Consider the following 18,596-nt stretch of genomic DNA (forward strand, 5'->3'; position numbering starts at 1 on the left):
TATGTAAACATTCCTAAAAGTTGTTAATAATAACATTAATTTTGTGAGTTCTACCTATTCTAATTTATGCCTATCCTTGAAAGTTAGTAGAGTTCTAATACTGAGTAAGATCCTAAGAGACAAATTAACTTGGGATTTCTTCTTAAGAATATAGTAACAATGGTTTTCATCTTCACAGAAAAGACCTTACCTAAATTTTCTTGCCAGATTTCCTGACAACTGAAAGACTATAACCATACCAATATAAAGAAAAATACTATCAGATAAAGACAAACTAAAACACCATTTCTAGTAAGTGTAAGGATGCATGCTTTTTTCTTTCCTTTGTCTCGAAGTCTGAAAAACTAGGTTTCACAATCATATGATAGCTCTAAGAATGTCAGTACCCAATGTGCAGTCATTTATACAAAAACAGCTTTTCTTCTGCTGTTACCAGCTGAATCACGCTGTGGAAAGATAGGAGTGTACCTAACACCGGGAAACACTGCTTAAGACTCAGCTATGGCTATAGGTGGAATCTCCTGTTAGTTTAAAAAAGATCACTCTTTTTTTGTTATTATTCTTAAACCTACTTTTTAAAAAGACCATATATTGAGCTCCTGCATATTAAATAGACCTTAGATTATGACAACCACAATCTATTACAAGGTGACTATTCTACAGTCACCCAACCCTTCTAATAAAAATGTCCCTAAATGCTTCTCCCACAGGACAAGGCAGACTGCTGGAGATGAAGCATGCTTACTGAAGCGCTCTGCTACAGCTAAAGGACCTAAAAACAGCTGAGCATCGCCTTCAGCATCCAGCACGGAGACAAGACAGTTGGGTTTTGGTAAGGTTTTGTGGAAAGGCTTTCTGAGTCTCAACTGATTTCAGGGGGGAAAAAAAACAAACCCAAAAACCAGTGTGGTGTGTGACACTACAGAGCTCTGACACCCTTCAGTGAGGCTTCCCAGTCACAAGAATTCTCAGTGCTCAGGACAGAAATGATACATATATTACCTTCAACTGCTCTAGAGCAAAAGGTGAACCATCCTGCTGTAAATTTTCAATAATCTGTTCCACATTATTGGCAGAGAACCAACTATAAGAAAGGAAAAATGAGATTTCACCAATGTAGTATTTCTACTTTCTGAGATAACAATGAATCTAAACATAGGCTTCCCCCAAACTCCATTTCTAAAATGAAAAATTTTCCAACCTATTTTACAGGAAATAAAATATTGCTTCTCTGGGTAAGTGTTTTTGGTCTACCTTTGCTAATGTAAAATAAAGCCTAAACTTTCTCTTTTGCTGTCTTCCATCTATTTATAAATAAATGATATATTAACTGTGAAAACCTGAGGCTTCTAAAATGTGGAGATAGTTGTCTTATTTTCTAAGTTTTTCTCCTCTGTGTTCCTTATGCCAGTCTGTCAATCTCTCAAATCACTGCACAAAACCATTTGCTGATGGGTTTAACAGGACCTTCAGAGAAGGTGACTTTACAAAGATAAAAGGTAAGTTAATTCAATTATTTTTTAGCCTCTCTTCCCCACTTAAAAAAAAAAAAAAAAAAAAGATGTTTTTCAATAAAATGAGCCAGCATGAAAGATTACTTAAATATAATGGATTTATTTCCCCTGCAAGTGGACAAGAAGCTCTTTTCAAAAGTAAGTAAAAATAAAAGCACTATGCTATCTGATTTCAGAATTAGGTACATTATCAAACACAATGTAATTACAATGTTAGCAAATTCCACTTAATATACAATTTCCAAAGTAACAGACATAATTGAGATCTCTTTAAGTACCTGTTTATTTTGTCCATATGTTCCTCAAGTATGAAAGGCTTGCCTTGATCAATCTTGGACTGTTGGAAAGAAAAATCTGTAAATTAATTTGAAATAATATTTTTTAAATCCTTAATAATTTCCTATTTAATGATACAATTATGACAGATTATCACTTTCAAATTACATGCAACAGTCTCATAAATAACTACTACTGTATCTTCAAAATTCAGGCGTTATTTCAGACTAGCACTTGAAACTGTCAAAGGCCAAAAATGTTCTTGTATTTTTATTTTCATGGCATTATATACGATATATTATCACTAAAGTGTGTCAATAAATTTGAGAACTGTAGAAGCCCGTTTTCAACGTAAGCCTAAGAAGTCACCCTGCCCAAATTTCCACGTGATATAAAAATTCCTCCCGCATCCCTGATTCCCCTGGTGGCTCTCACCGCCAGAGTGGCAGACCAGTACCTCAGTAAGAAACTCAGAAGTGCTTGAACAACTATAATTAGAATTTTTAAAAAATTCTGAACCAAAAATAAGCCCTCCCATATTTCTAGTTCTAGTTAATCCGTCTGCACCTTAATCTTCTCACATAGTGCAGTTTTGTACCCCCTCGCAATCCAGATCCTGCTACGCATCCACGAATTCCAGTTTATCAAGGTCATTGTTAAAGTGTGGACAGCTTAGCTGCAGGTGTGGCTGAATTACAACAAAGTACAGCAGGACTCCACATATCTTTGTTTGTTTTGGGTACAAAGCTTTAACTAATAGAACTCTGGGTTTGTTTTGGGGCAGTCCTGTTTGGCTGCTGATTCACACCAAACATTAAAACTTTTTAAACCGGTGCTATTATAGGCTACATTTCTCTCATCCCATGCTTAAAAATTTGGTATTTTGAACTAAAATCCAAAATTTTCACTTATCTTTATTGTGATACTGTGATTTAAAGTAAATATCTATTTTGTCTTTCATTCATGACTCACTATTCCCAAAACCCTTGGAATATCTTAAGCAGTGCATCTTTTGTTTTAATATTTGGTCTTCTGTCTTCAATTCCTGAAATAAAGGTGAAATGGGTATCTTGTTCTTAACAAGTCCCTTCCAACCACACCACTGTTGGTTAATGAGGTGAGTTTGGAAAGGGGCAAAGGATGGGGGCTGGTTGCCAGGGGAACGAAACTTGGATTAGAACGTTGGAAGTTTCAGTCCCATCGCCCACCACCCCCCACCTCTCCACCTCCCTCCTGTCACCTCCACCAGGGAAAGGAGCTGGAGATCGAGCTCAATCACCAACAGCCTGTGATTTAATCAGTCATGCCCATGCAATGACGCTTCCATAACAACTCAAAAAGGATGAGTTTGAAGAGTTTTCAGGGCTGGTGAACACAACCACATTCAGGGAGAGGCTGCACCTCAACTACACAGGGACAGAAAGAAGCTCCTGCGCTTGAGACCGTTCTAGACCTTGCACTTCATCTGGCTGTCAATCCATGCCTGTTTCTATATCATTTATAATAAACTGATAAGTGTGAAGTGTTTCCTTATTCTTGTGAGCCATTCTTGCAAATTACCATAACCAAGGAGGGGGTCATGAGAACCCCAAATTATTGTCGGTCAGAAGTACAGGTGACATCATGGGACATGGGCCTGACATCTCAAGTGGGGTCAGTCTTGTGGGACTGGGTCCTTAAGTTGTGAGATCTGACACTAACTCCAGGTAGATGGTATTAGCATTGAAATGAATTAAAGGACAACCAGATGGTGTCACAGAGAATTGCTTGATGGGTGGGAAACTTACACATCTGGTGTCAGAAGTGACTGTGGGAGTAATGTGAACGTAAAGAAAAACACAGGGAGTGTTTTCACATTTATTGCTATTAAATCACTCTAAACCCAAAGGGTTGTTTTTAATCCATAGCCTTTTACCTAACTTAACTTTTATTTTTGGTTTGAAATCAGTTTTATCCAAAACACTGTCAACATTCTCATCCAAATCACTGAAAAAAACACTGAGTAAGACAACGCTAACATGACTTCTTACAGACTAGTACCTATGGATTTAACAGATCTCTTTGGTAAGGCTCCATTGGGGGTTTGGTAACCACACACTAGGACCCAGCCCGTATTTATGCAGCGTGCCAACAAGAGAAGCTGTCAAGTGCTTGACAAAAGTCTGAAGAAATGCTCACATGCTGTATTCACATTAATTGCACTGAGTATTCAAGGGCCCTGTCAATCAGTTCTCACACGTGCTTCGCTTCTGGGTAATTTTGGGGTACTATTTCTCTAAATATTTCCACCCCTCTATCTTCTCTGTTATGAATTCCTAATAAGTATGTAGTAGACCTCCTGGAAAAATACCTCTAATTTTCCTTTCTCTTCAATTTCTATCTTATTTATTTTTTTGCCCCCAGAGTTTCCCTCAACCATCAATTTTAATCTAATCTGTTGAAGATTATTTCCTCCCTTGCTATCCTGTTTTAAATTTCTTTTTGTCCTTTGATTAATTCTCTGCATAATATCTGTTCTTACTTCATGTATGAAATATTTCCCTCTTATCTGATGACAATTATAGGTTTGTTTCTTTTTAAAGTTTCCCTGTTCTCTCTGCATTGTCTGCTTCCTTCAAGTCCCTTTTTTGTTCACTTCGGCCAGTCTCGGGTTTTTTATGCCTGGCAATCCTTGTTTTTCTGTGTAAAGCACTAAAGTTAGGAAGCTCTGTGTGTATCACCTGCAGTTATAGGACTGTCAATTGTCTTATGTATTAAAGACTATCAGGCAAGGACCGGGATGTGTCATTAGAAGACTCCCTAAATGTCAGTATCTATAGGTTTTTTCCTTTTCCTTCTTATGTACTGCTGGAGAATAGGGTGATGCTATGGACTGTTTGTGATTCCCCCGCAAAACTCATGCTGATACCCTAATCTCCAGTGTGAGGGTATTTGGAAGCAGGGACTTAGGGAGGCTATCAGGTCAAGAGGATAGAGCTGTCATGAAGGGACTGGTGCCTTTCTAAGAAGAGATCTGAAAAAGGTCACCTTTTCTCTCTCTGCTGTGTGAGATATAGCAAAGTGGCTTCCACTTACAAACCAGAAAAAGGATCCTCACCAGGAACCTAATTGTTTGGCATACTGACCTTGAACTTCCCAGCCTCCAGAACTGTGAGAAATAAGTCTCTGATGTTTAAGCCAGCTAGTCTATGGTATTTTTGTCATAACTGTCCAAATCGACTACGATAGATGGTATGTAATGGTTCTGGAAGCCATCAGGGAAAGAGGCTAGAGGTCTTCCCATTTAGTATGTTCTGCCTCTTTTCAGTAGAGCACCTCACCTACCCCTGTCCCAGATAGGCCTCTTTAAGGAGTCTCTACTCTCCTGCCAGGCTATGAGAGGGTAGCTGCTCCTTAGAAAAATTTGCAGCGATCTTCCTATTTTTATGCCCTATTCCACAGCCCTGCCTTCAGACTGACCCAGTATCTTACAAAGGGTCCAGAGCAACAACTGACTCACTTCTTATTGGTTCCCCCACTAAAGGATAAGATTTTAGTGTTCTCTCTCTAGCGTAGCTGCCCTCATCCTTCCAGGGTTCCAAAATAGTGGCAGCCCATGCCTGCCATTGTTTCCTCTTCTATTCTATTTATCTTTGTGGATTCGTGCCCATTTTATTTCTTATTACAATTTCAGTGGGGTTTTAGGAGACAGCATTATTCAATCCTTCATGTTTAACTAGAAGTCATGTAGCATTTTAATGGACTCTTGGCTCTTAAAAGTAAACTTAAGTTAGATAACATAAGTAAGGAATTAAAATTAAACACTGCAATAGACCATATTATATTTAGTTATATACCAGAGTTTTGCTTTAGCATCTTCCCAATGTCAACACTGAACCTCCATTACAGAAATGTCACAATGTGTTGCAAAAAGCCCCTGCAAGGGCCCATCATGAGGCTATGCACCAAAATTCAAAAGCAATGAGAAGACAAGCGTTGCAGTTGCACAGTAGTATATTCTTAGACGGCTATTACAACAATTCTGAAGCAAGACCCTCCCATCGAGCTTTGAAGTAAATAAATCCCAGTATATTTATATATACCACAAACTATAATGTTCATCAATTGCTATTTTTCAATCACTTACCCTTCCCCATAAATTAAAATCTGAGGTTAGAATACTGTATTACCTTCATATGGTAAGTTTCTAAGACATCTGCAATATTTTCTTTTGAAGGAGATTTCAGGGCTAACAAATCTTCTTCTAACATGCCCAACTAAAGGTAAAAAAAAAAAAAAAAAAGGGTGGGGGACAGATTTGAAACACCATTGTTAACACAAAAACAATTTTTTAGGAATCTTTTATTTTTTTTTTTAATATTCTTTTTTTTTTAAATCCCTGTCTTAAAATTATGATGCTCTCTCTCTTCAGCTGAGTCACTGAAGGACATTTTCAATGAAGTTGTGCATACACGGTCCCACACAGCAGATGTTGCCTTGCAAGGAATGAATAAAGGTGGGGAAATTAAAGGGGAGCAGTAGAGATATTCATCTTCGTTTCCTCCTGGTTATTGAGCACTTGAAACGTGGTATTGCAACCAAAGATCTGAACTATAAACTTTAATTAATTTTAACTTAAATTACCACATGTGACTAATGACTACTATAATCATACAGCTCTATAATATAGCCACACTTAAATCTCCATTTATACCCCTCACACACTTATCCTATGCTCAGCCAAATTAAGCTTTTTACTGTTTCCAAAACATAGCTAATGTTTTCCTGCCCCTGTATGCTTGCTCATTAAATGTTTCCTCTATCCAGGATGCCTTTTCCTGACCGTACACATCTTAAAACTCAGCTGAACTGCCACTCGATGAGAAGACTTCTAGTCCTTCCTTGTAAGTAAGCCCTTCCGCCCTTCAGTAATCAGTGAGTGCTTGCTTTGTATTGTCTTTACACTTGTTGTATCTTACTCTGTCATATGAGACAGATGGTTATTTACATTTTGTACCCACCTCTACCTGGCCCCATTCCCAGTGCGCATTATTGTGCGTCTCTCATTCCCGTTATCCCTACAGGCCCTGCGAGTGGCAATCTTCGTGCCGCAGACATTATGACTGCGCAAGCCAGCAATGAAGGAGAAGGCTGTGACTCAGCTTTTTCTGCCGTCCTTAACTAAATTCTGCTATAATCAAGAGTGCCTCCTCAGAGTAGGTAATGGAGTGTCCATGTTTGTTTCCTGTTACAGCCCAAAAGGATGAGACAGTCACCTTTTCAATGTGACTGAGGATGCCATAACATGGAGAAACATCTGAAACTTCAAGCACATGTGATAGAGGGCCCTCATAGCCGTGTATAGGGGACAACCTCCAACTTTGTCTACTTCATTCATTTATAGCATACCTTCTGCTACCCCAAAACACCCCTCACTCAAGAGCACATCTTCATTTGGAAATCTCTATGTTTCCTGAGAAGCTCAATTCACCCCCCAGTTCCAGGAATGGAGCACATTACTAGGATAAGCTAGTCGGGTATTCCGCCCACCCATGTGGTCCAAGGGTGATATAAACTAGTCCAATCAGAGAGAGCTAAGCCAGTTGAAGCAGAATAAATCCCAAATATCTTGCTGGGAATTCTGAGACAAAATCACCTTGAACTGGGTTTTCTGTTACATTTAACACAAGTAGTTTTCTTTTTTTTTTTTTTTTTTTTTTATTTTTTTTTTTTTTTTTTTTCCCCCCCCCCCCCCTTTTTTTTTTTTTTCTTTTTTTTTTTTTTTTTCTCCCCCCAACTACTGCAATAAAACTGGTGCCACCTTTTGGGAGATGGGAAAACGCGGGGCTAAAGGAGTTAAATGTAATCTAGTATTTAACCCCGGGCTGACTGACTACACACTCTTTGCCGCTGTGCTAAGAAAACTGGAACACTGTTTTTAACAAAAAGACAAGGTAGCAGTCCCTTGCAACAGATATCCTTTAGGAAAGTTTTTAAGACCATATTTTACAAATGCACCACGGAAACTAATAACCAAAAGACTTTCAAAAATGTTTTTATAAAATAAAAGCCTATCTTTTATAACTTTAGATTTTATATATTAGACTTCCTTAAAGTATTATTTTTTTTACAGAATGTAATTATTCATTAAAAAATATTCACTGAAGGTGTCAGACAAAACAGCTCTGAATCTAGATAAAATCATCTCCATTTTGTGTATGAAGAAAATGAACACTGGAGAGTTCAAGAACTTTCCCTAAGCTCACAGAGCTTTAAGCAGCAGATCCAGGATTCAGACCCACATCTACCAAAGGCCTATGATCTCAGCCACTCATACGGCCTCCCACATAATATGAGTTATTCCAACAATACAAAAATGCAACCATTCAAGTAATTACCTTTTCAGAATCTACAAAATGTGTAGCAATTCCTACTTTGTACACATCTCTTCCTTTCAGCTTGAATCCTGTTAATGCAAGGAAGTAACCAAGTTTTCCTTGAAGTCTTGGCAAAAAATAACCTCCACCGACATCAGGGAATAGTCCTGTAATTAAGTAACAAAAAGAGATAGCAATGACTCAAATGAAGGAGATGAACATAACTTTATTTACTTTAGATCAGCTTGGTATCAAACAACACCTGTGTAGGAGGAAACTACCTGAGGCTAGGGCAAGAACCATAAAAAAGGATTACAGAGAAGAGTAATAGGAACCCACACAAAGCTCAGAATAGTGCCTGTTTCCACCAGTCAGATAAGAAAAACCTCATGATTCATGGAGCACTGAGTAGAATACAAAAAGGAAAATAATTAGCACTAGCCTGAATCTCACACAGGATTTTATAATTTCTTCAACAACAATATAATCTGAAGTAAGATGTATCTAAGTAAGATGATTTAAAAGTAATTATGAATTTTTTTTAATTACCTATTGCAGTCTCCGGCATTGCAAAAAGAGTCTTTTCAGTAGCCACTCGGAACTGTCCATGAACCGAGAGTCCAACTCCCTAGGGAAATAAGACAAAAAAAAACAAAAAACAAAAAACAAAAAAAGTTTAAAAATACTGTAAAAAATAAAAAGAAACTCATACACTCACAATATTATGAACCAAGTAAATTATCTTTATATTCCCCAGGAATTTCAGAAGATAGACTGAAGAGAAACCCTACAGCACACAATTTCAGAAGATCTTACTAGGCAAAAAAATACATGGGCATCCCTGCTACCTGGAATAGATCTGTTTTAGATAAGACATTTTCACTCAGCATTTCTGTGCTTTGCTTTATGTCCTCTTCCCCAGATACCTTGCATTTCAAACTAGATGCAGCATCAAAGAATACTGATTTCTCAGAACTACTGGGTGTTGTTAGTGGTACCGGTCTTCAAAAAAGCATAACCAAGCTATTCTAGAAAATTTCAGTAGCTTTAAAGTAGAATATTAACATATTTCATTTATTCATATATTTCATCGAATAAAATTAGCAAGATCACTTTTCTCAGATACAATGGGGTCAACCATATAACTCTTTAAAAATGGTTACTAAAACATAAGTTTTAGAAAAATAAAATGACTGGCAGAAAACCTATCTCTAACTTGTTGAATGTCACTGAAAAGGACAAACTTAACAGTCATCTCTGAATAAAAACATATCTGAATCATATTTAAATCAACAGACATCTGTATAAAATAAATAACAGGTATACAAGTGATAACAAAGTACCCAAATTTATGTCAGTCTTCACATTATAATATACATATCTTATGTTCTTTTCACACTGTCCAGAACTTCTATTAGATGTTGTTCTCACTCTTAATCCTTTCTACCCAGTCACACAGTTAAATTAGTTAAAACATGTAAAATATTTGAAACAATGTCAGGCATTAAGAGTTCTGAAGAGTGAGCTCAGTAGAAAAGGAAATAAAGGATCATCAGGTCTTCAATTTCCTCTCAAATGGTTCAGAAAAAAATTATTCAGATACATGTGGGGAAGAGGAAGAGAGAAAAAACAAATGGGGAAAATGAGAACAAGGAATGTGTATGAAGGATATACAGGAGTTTTTTGCACTACTCTTGCATCTTTTCTGAAAGTTTGAAATTGTTTCACAATAAAAAGTTTTTAAAAATTAAAAATAAATGTCCCAAAGTAAATAGAGCCTACAACCACAGGTAAGAAAAGAAACTCAGAAAGATATTCAATGGGGCGATGTGATGAATGCTTATGCAGTCATGGATTTAATTCTAATCAGAGAGAATGCGTAAGCTCCTGCCCAGAATGAACACTGCATCAGCATCAGAGAGTATGTGAGAGACTCTCCTCACCACCATTTACGATCATAAATGGTGCATTAGTTCACTAAGCTATAAAATTAAATATCATAAGTTTCATAATGTATCTCTGGAACGCTCGCAGTCTAGTCATCAGGCTCCACAGTAAAAACAAAGACTTTTTATTATGCTTCACACATGAATGTTAATAAGCTAATACTGCATGTAATGATGTTAATACATTAATAATATAAGTATGAATGTATTTTCATAGAGGAATATACAGAGATCAGCAGCAAACACATTTTTTATCCTGCTTTTTTTTATGCTATTACATTTGTAACATTCATTCTCCCCTTTGTCCCCCTCCACCCTGTACACACTCCCTCCAGCATTACCCCCACCCCCATAGTTCATGTCCATGGGTCATGCATGTAAGTTCTTTGGCTTCCTCATTTCATATCTTATTTTTTTCTTTTTATTTTTTATTTATATATAAATCATGTTTATTCTATTACAGTTGTCTCAATTTTTACCGCTTTACCCCCTCCACCCATCCCACCCCCACCCCCTGCTCCCACAGTCAATTCCCACTCTGTTGTCCATGTCCATGGGTCATTCATACATGTTCTTTGTCTAGTCCCTTCCCCTTCTTTCCACCATTGCCCTCCTTTCCCATCCTCTCTGGTCACTTTTTCAGTCTGCTCCATGTTTCCCTGCCTGTGGTTTATTTTGTTCATTAGTTTATTTTGTTGAATAGAGTCCACTTATAGGTGAGATCATATGGTATTTGTCTTTCATCAACTGGCTGATTTCACTTAGCTTAATATTCTCCAGTTCCATCTATGTTGTCGCAACAGGTAGGAGTTCCATCTCTCTTTCTTAAATGTAGACTGATTTTATTTATTTTTTAAAGTTAAAGTTAATTATATAATGTCAAAGTTAATTATAAAATATTAAAAATTTTAAAACCATTATGAAATCTCAGCAATTAAACCAACATGACATTAGCACAGAAATAATCAAGTAGATCAATGAAATGATCTAGATCTTGATCTAGATACTTGATCTAGAATGAACATTCTAGAGACAAATGTATATATCTGATTAATATATGTATGATTAAGTTGATATTTCAAATCAATGGGTAAAATAAGGCTTATTAAACAAATAAGGTGCATGGACCACTATTACTTGAAATAAAACAAATATAGAGCCCTATTTCACACATTATACAGGAAATATTCAGGTGAGTTAAAAAATCAGTATGTAGAATCTAAGGAGTTTTAGAAGAAAATAGAACTAATATTTTTCATGACCTGAAATGAAATATTCAACCCCAGAAGCTATAAAGTAAATATTGACAATATGACCATATTAAACATTTAACTATATAGTAATATACATATAAAAAAGTTAAAGGACAAGGAATAGAATAGAAAAGTATTTGCAACACATCTAAAACATGGTTAATAGGTTTTTTGTTTCTTGGTTTTTTTTTTTTAGGGAAAAAAGTTCTACAAACCTTTAATCAATAAATAGGTAAAGAATACCAAAAAGTCATTTAAAACCTTTTTTTAAAAAAAAAAATAGAAATAGCCAAGAAATATACTAAAACAGGTGTAATTTCAACGAATGGTAAAGGAACATTAAAATAACATCATTGTCACAATCAGATTAATGACTGTTAAAAATATTGGTAATATCGAGTATTGGCAACTGTGAAAGGAACTGGGTATTCACTGAAACTTTTTCTTCATCTTAAAGCAGTCCCTTTAGCATATTTTTCAGTGCTGGTTTGGTGGAGGTGTATTCTTTTAGCCTTTTGTCTGGGAAACTCCTTATTTCACCTTCCATTTTAATTGAGAGCCTTGCTGGGTAAAGCAGTCTTGGTTGCAGACCTTTGCTTTTCATGACTTGGAATATTTCTTGCCATTCCCTTCTGGCTTGCAGTATTTCTGTTAAGTCAGATGCTAGCTGTATCAGGGCTCCCTTATATGCTACTACCTCTTTCTCTCTTGCTTCCTTTAGGATTCTCTGTTCGTCTTTGGTATTTGCCATTTTAATGATGATGTGTCTTGGAGTGGGCCTCACTGGGTTCCTCTTGAATGGGACCCTCTGTGCTTCCTGGACTTGTGTAACTGTTTCTCTCCTCCAATTAGGGAAGTTTTCCATCATTACTTTTTCAAACAGGTTCTCTATCTCTTCCTCATCCTTTCTCCTTCTGGTATCCCTATTATACGGATATTATTATTATGTTTCAGGTTGTCCTGCACTTCCCTAAATGCCTCTTCATTCTTTTTTGAGTCTTTCTTCATTTTCTTGCTCTTTCCGGGAGTTTTCTACCTTGTCCTCCAGCTCACTGACTCGTTTCTTAGTTTCATCTAGCCTGCTTTTAATTCCTTCTACTGTGTTCTTCAATTCAGAAATTGTATTCTTCATTTCCTCTTGTCTCTTATTGATAGTTTCTATGTCCTTTTTCATGCTGATATACTTTGTGGTAAGTTCCTTGTAGTTTCCCTGGAGTTTTTGGTAATCCTCTCTGAGCTCACTGAGCTCACTGAGCTCATTGAATTTCCTTAGAACCGTTGTTTGGAACTCAATATCTGATTGTTTACTTGCCTTTATTTCATTTAGTTCTCTTTCTGGGGATTCCTCCCTTCCTTTCGAGTGGGGAGTATTTCTTTGTCTTCTCATTATTTGTGAGACTCTTCTCTTTTGCTTCTGCTTCTTAAGTTGATCTGTCTTGATTTCCTGACTTTGCGGTGTGAACTTCTATGGTTGGAGACCACTCTTTTTACTCTCCGGATCTGCCCCTGATGATGTCAGATGTTGACCCTGTCTCTATCCTGCATTTTTAAATGCATATACCAAGGTCTGTCAGGAAAAAGTCCAGCCATTGTTAATATAATGAGAACAGTGTGTAACACTGAAATAACCTGATAGCCAAGGAGAGTGGACTTGAATGCACATACATAAACAATGGTGACTTCACCGTGCTAGTCAGCGGTGGTGGTAAACACCGCTGAGTGAGCATGTACTCTGTGGCCATCGCATTCAAAAGTACTGAGTGAGTAGAGCAACAAATCTGCATCAAACTTTGCATTAAGCTACAACATTCCTCTGCAGAAACTATTCAGATGATTCAGAAGGCTTTCAGGGATAGTGCAATGAGTGCAGTGCAAATAAAAGTGTGGAACAAAAAGCTTCAAAGATGGTGAAGAATCTGTTGAAAGTGATACACGTTCTGGAAGGCCTGCAATAAACAGCACCTGAGAATGGTGAATGTGTACGGGCTGCAATGACCAAATATCGGTGACTGACAGTGCAAGAACTAGAATCTGATCTGGGCATTCCAAAAATACTATGTCCAAGATTTTGACACAGGATCTTGGCATGAAACGTGCTGTGGCAAAATTCATTCTGCAGCTTTTGCTACCAGAGCAGAAGGAACACCGTGCTGCAGTTGTTATTGACTTGATTCAAACTGCTACCAATACACCAGATTTCCTCAAGAAGGTCATAACCAGAGATGAATTGTGGGTCTACAGCTGTGATCCAGAAATAAAGGCCCAGTTGTCCCAATGGAAGTCATCTAGTTCTCCATGTTCTAAGAAGTCATGGCAAAGTCCCAGTAAGATTTTGACCATGTTAACTGTGTTTTTTTATTGGGAAGGTATTGTCCATCAAACAATTAGGAGTACTACCTCAATGTTCTTCGTCGTTTGAGAGATGCAATATGATGAAAACGGTTACAGCTATGGGTAACTGGTGATTGGCAGCTTCATCACAACAATGCGCCCACTCATGGATCAACATCTTACGCAGTTTTTGGTGAAACATCAAATCACCCAGGTGACTCAGCCTTGCCGCAGCCCAGATTTGGTACCCTGTGACTTCTGCCTTTTCCCCAAACTAAAATCACCTTTGAAAGGGAAGCGATTTCAGACCCTCAGTGAGATTCAGGAAAATACAATGAGGCAGCTGGGCAATTCCAACAAAGGATTTTGCAGTGTTTTGAACATGGAAGAGATGCTGGGAGAACTGTGTGAGGTCCCAAGGTGCCTACTTTGAATGTAACTGAGGCGTAATTGTCCTATGTACAATGTTTCTTTCTTCTTCGATAAATGTCTCTATTTTTCATATTACATGACTGGGTACTTTCTGAGCAGGCCTTGTGATTCACATTATTTTTGGACAAAAATTATATTAAACAGAAACAAATAACTGAGGCAGAAATACTTATATATAACAGTCTATCAGTCTTGAAGGTATAGTTTTCTTTAAATAAAAGAACCAGGAAGATATTTGGAAGTTCTTAAGGGAATAAATCTTACTTTTCATTATAAGGGAAAAAAAATTAGTTAACTATGTGTGGTGATGGATGTTAACTAAACTTACTCCACAATACACACATACCTCAAATCATTATGCTGTATATTTAAAACAAATACAATGTTATATGTGAATTATATCCCAATTTTTAAAAAGCCAGGGAGTAAAAATAAGAATTTCACTGTCCAGTCTAGAAACCTGGAAGTAATCCTTGCCTCCGTCTCCCCCTTATCCCTCATATTCAATCCACTATCAAACCCCACCAAGTCTCTTCCCAAATATCTCCCTTCACTCTACCTTAAACTTTCTGCCCCTTCATTATCTCCAAGCCAACAAGGTGGAGATGGGATGGAGGCAGGGTGAGGAGTAGCACAAGGGAGACGATCCTGCACCAAGAACCGAGAGTGCTTTTATAATCGAAAACAAAATGAACCAGAGTTCTGACCAACCTGACTACAGGAAATGGCCAAGGAAAAAGGAAAAGAACTTCTATAGATCTGAGAATCTGCAAGTCATAAAGTTGCCAAGACTACCCATAACCCTAGAAAGTCAAAGTTCTATTTCCCAGAATTCAATACCTTATAACAGCGATTATCAGGTGTGCCATGAGAATTTTTAAAACATGCAATACCTGACTATATAGTCAGAGGCATTGATCTCTTTTTGTTTAGACTGTCAAATAAAAAAAAAATGACAAGAGCCAACACAACAGTAGCCATCCAATGTGAATGAATCAAAATTATACCTATTTTTTATTCAAACTGGAAAAAAAATATGTCTTTCGTTGTGCCACAGATTTTTAGTAATCAGCTTATGTGTCCATGAGATGAATAAAGTTGAAAATTGCTGCCTTATAGTAAAGGCAGGGGATGGGGGGTGCGGGTTGGCAGCAGGCAATGAAGCCAATTTCCTGTGAAGAAAATAGAAGCCCTTCTCAATTCTGTACTTATATATCCCTGGGCCAAAAGTCAGGGGGTTAAGAGTAGATAAAAATTAAGAATAAAGGGCTCTACCTAATAAGAGAGAGTAGGGTGAGATGGAGTTAAACCCCACAGGAATATCAGTTAAAGATAATTCATTGCATTTTGAAAAATATAACACGATTCTTACCTATGAAAAAGGTTCACTGTGAAAATAAATGACCCCCAAAATTTACTATGAGAAACCCTGCAACTAAAAGCAATCCTAACTCTCCCCTGCTAGGGCAGAAGGAAACCTAAGTAGAGAGAATGCCATGGAAGAAAGGGAGAACTATCCCTTTCTTGACAGAGAATCGAGAAAAAGAAGACATCCCTTTCTTGATAGAGAATCAAGAAAAAGAAGACATCGAGAAAAAGAAGTTGAAGAAAGTTCAACAGTGAACACATAAAAATGAATGCATATAAATACATTCTCCATACACTTAGAAACCCATGGGGAATTTCCACTCTATTGCTCCTTTCACAGCTACTGTTGTTACTAATATTTCAGTCCTAAAGGAGACTATTTTCCATATCCTCCTTTGTCTGATTATTCTTCCTTTTGTAAAAGAAATAATAAATAGAGCCACTTTAAAATGGAGTTGGAGCTGCCATGCCGGAGCCTTGCTCCGCTTATACCTCAAACTTTTGGAACATTAAAACAGCAAAATAACTTTTGGATTGGGCCTAAAGCAACACTGTATCCCAAAGGACTGTTATGAGAACACAGATATTACAGCCACCAGACTGATGACTACAGGTTTGAAAATTTTTTAAATTGTTTAGAATTAGCATCACTAAGTTATGTTTTGGGCACCAATAGAAATGCCTTCCTTTTGTTGATGTAATTGTTCCCCTTCCCATTCTCATAAATAACCACTGTCTTCATCTCCTAATCAGAACATTATTTGGGCTTCTATCTGAATCAATGCTTCCCAAATAGCTACTTTTTTCTATTCTTAATCTCAAATAAATGATTGTTGCCTCTCATTTTGAAAGGCCTTTTTGTTTTGTGATTGCACTGCGGCACCTTTCTTTAGTCTCTAACTGGTCGCCTGTTATCATTGCACATTGATTTCAAGTCTAGTTTCATCACATGACTGGCAGCTTCTACCCTAAACCTGCAAAGGATCACAGAGCTCACCTCATATATGACCTATTCATGTATCTGAAATCAGATCACCTTGATCTACACAACCAGGCTCAGCAACAATAATGTCTATCAACAGACATGCACACTACAAGAAAAGAATATTACAGGCTAATGTTCCTGATGAATACAGATGAGAAAATCCTCAACAAATATCAGCAAACCACATTCAACAATATATTAAAAGGAACATACACAATGATCAAGTGGGACTTATTCCTGTGATGCAAGGATGATTCCAAATATGCAAATCAATGATACACTACATTAACAAAATGAATAAAAATTATATAATAATCTCAATAGATGCACAAAAAGCATTTGACAAAATCCAGTATCTTTTTATGATAAAAACACTAAACAAAATTGTTATATAGTCATGGGCCTCATAACTACGTTTCGGTCAATGACAGACCACATAGACCACAGTGGGTCCATAAGATTAAAATAGAGCTGAAAATGTCTTGTTATTAGTGATGCTGTAGTGGTGATAGTATAAATAAACCTACCATCACATGAAAACATAGCACACACAATCAATTACATATAGTACATAACACTTGATAAAGATAATAAAGCGCTATGTTACTCATTTATGTATTTACTATACTAACTACACTGTACTTTTAATCCTCAACCAAAGACTTTTTTTTTCATTGCTTTTAGAGAGAGAGTAAAAGAAGATAAGAAGCATCAGTATGAGAGAGAAAAATCAATCAGTTGCCTCCCTTATGCACCCAGACCTGGGACCAAACCTGCAATCTAGTTAAGTGCCATGACCAAGAATCAAACCTGCAACCTTTTGGTTATGGGATAACACTCCAACAACTGAGCCACACGAGCCAGGGCACTACAGCATACTTTCTGTCATTATTTTAGAGTATACTCCTCCTACTTATAAAAAAAACTGTTTTGTAAAACACTATACTGTGTTCCACTGGCAGTAGCCTCATACATCTCATATGTACTGCATCCCTTGACTGCATCATTTTCTCTTGTGCTTGATTTAATCTCATGTTGTTTTGTACAATAACATGCTATACAGGCTTCCAGACTAGGAACAATAGGCTGTATTATATAGCCTAGGTGTACAGTAGGCTATACTATCTAGGTTTGTGTAAATACATGCTACGACGTGCATACAATGATGATATTGCCTAACAACATATTTCTCAAAATGAACCTCTATCTTTAAGCAGCATATGACTGTAGATAGAATATAGCTCAACATAATAAAGGCCTTATATGACAAGCCCATAGCTCACATCACACTCTTCAGGGAAATGCTGAAAGCTTTTCCTCTAAGATCAGGAGTAAGACAAGTATACCCACTCTTGCCACTTTTATTTAACATAGTGTTAGAAGTCCTAGTCAGAGCAATTAGGCAAGAAGAAAAGGGGGGACAACCAAATCTGGAAGGAAGAAGTAAACTGTCTCTGTTTAAGATGACATGATATTATATGTAAAAACTCTAAAGAATGTAAGAACTAATAAATTCAGTAAAGTTGCAGGATACAAAATCAATACATAAAAATTAGCTTTGATAAACTAATAATCTTTCAGAAAGAGAGATTTTTAAAAAATTCCATTAACAATTGCATACCTAGGAATAAATTTAACCAAAGAGGTGGAAAATCTATACACTGAAAAAACTAAGACACTGATTAAAGAACTAAATAAGACATAAATAAGTGAAAAGATATTCTGTGCTCAGGGACTGAAAAAATATTGTTAAAATGTCCATACTACCCAAAGCAATGTACAGAGCCAATGAAATACCTCCCAAATTCCAGTGGCATTTTTTCCCAAAAATAGAACAAACAACCTTAAAATGTGTAAGAACCACAAAGACCCCAAATACCCAAAGCAATCTTGAAAAAGAACTAAGCTGGAGGCATCACACTTCCTGATTTCAAACTATATTACCAAGCTATAGTAATCAAAACACTATAAAACTGACATAAAAATAGACACAAAGATTGATGGAACAGAATAGAGTCCAGAAATAAAACCACACCTACACGGTCAATTAATTTTCAACAAAGAGGTCAAACATATACAACAGGGAAAACACAGTCTCTTCAATAAATGGTGTTAGGAAAACTTCATGTCCACAT

At 36.8% G+C, this 18,596-nt stretch overlaps 1 protein-coding gene across 3 annotated transcripts in view; it reads right to left on the reverse strand.

Annotated features, from left to right (window-relative positions):
* HIBCH (3-hydroxyisobutyryl-CoA hydrolase) overlaps positions 1-18,596 on the reverse strand; it is a 78,644-nt gene that overhangs the window by 21,792 nt on the left and 38,256 nt on the right. For all 3 annotated transcript variants that reach the window (XM_054562637.1, XM_054562636.1, XM_054562635.1), the window contains 5 exons: positions 8,696-8,774; positions 8,168-8,313; positions 5,960-6,046; positions 1,793-1,851; positions 1,003-1,084 (listed from right to left, as the gene is read on the reverse strand). In XM_054562637.1, coding sequence (XP_054418612.1) covers positions 1,003-1,084; positions 1,793-1,851; positions 5,960-6,046; positions 8,168-8,313; positions 8,696-8,774 — 453 coding nt within the window. The remainder of the gene's footprint in view (positions 1-1,002; positions 1,085-1,792; positions 1,852-5,959; positions 6,047-8,167; positions 8,314-8,695; positions 8,775-18,596) is intronic.

The sequence above is a fragment of the Pteronotus mesoamericanus genome, unplaced genomic scaffold (genome assembly GCF_021234165.1).
Source record: "Pteronotus mesoamericanus isolate MK-2021 breed Mesoamerican mustached bat unplaced genomic scaffold, CSHL_Meso_final scaffold_651, whole genome shotgun sequence".
NCBI classification, from domain to species: Eukaryota; Metazoa; Chordata; class Mammalia; order Chiroptera; family Mormoopidae; genus Pteronotus; species Pteronotus mesoamericanus.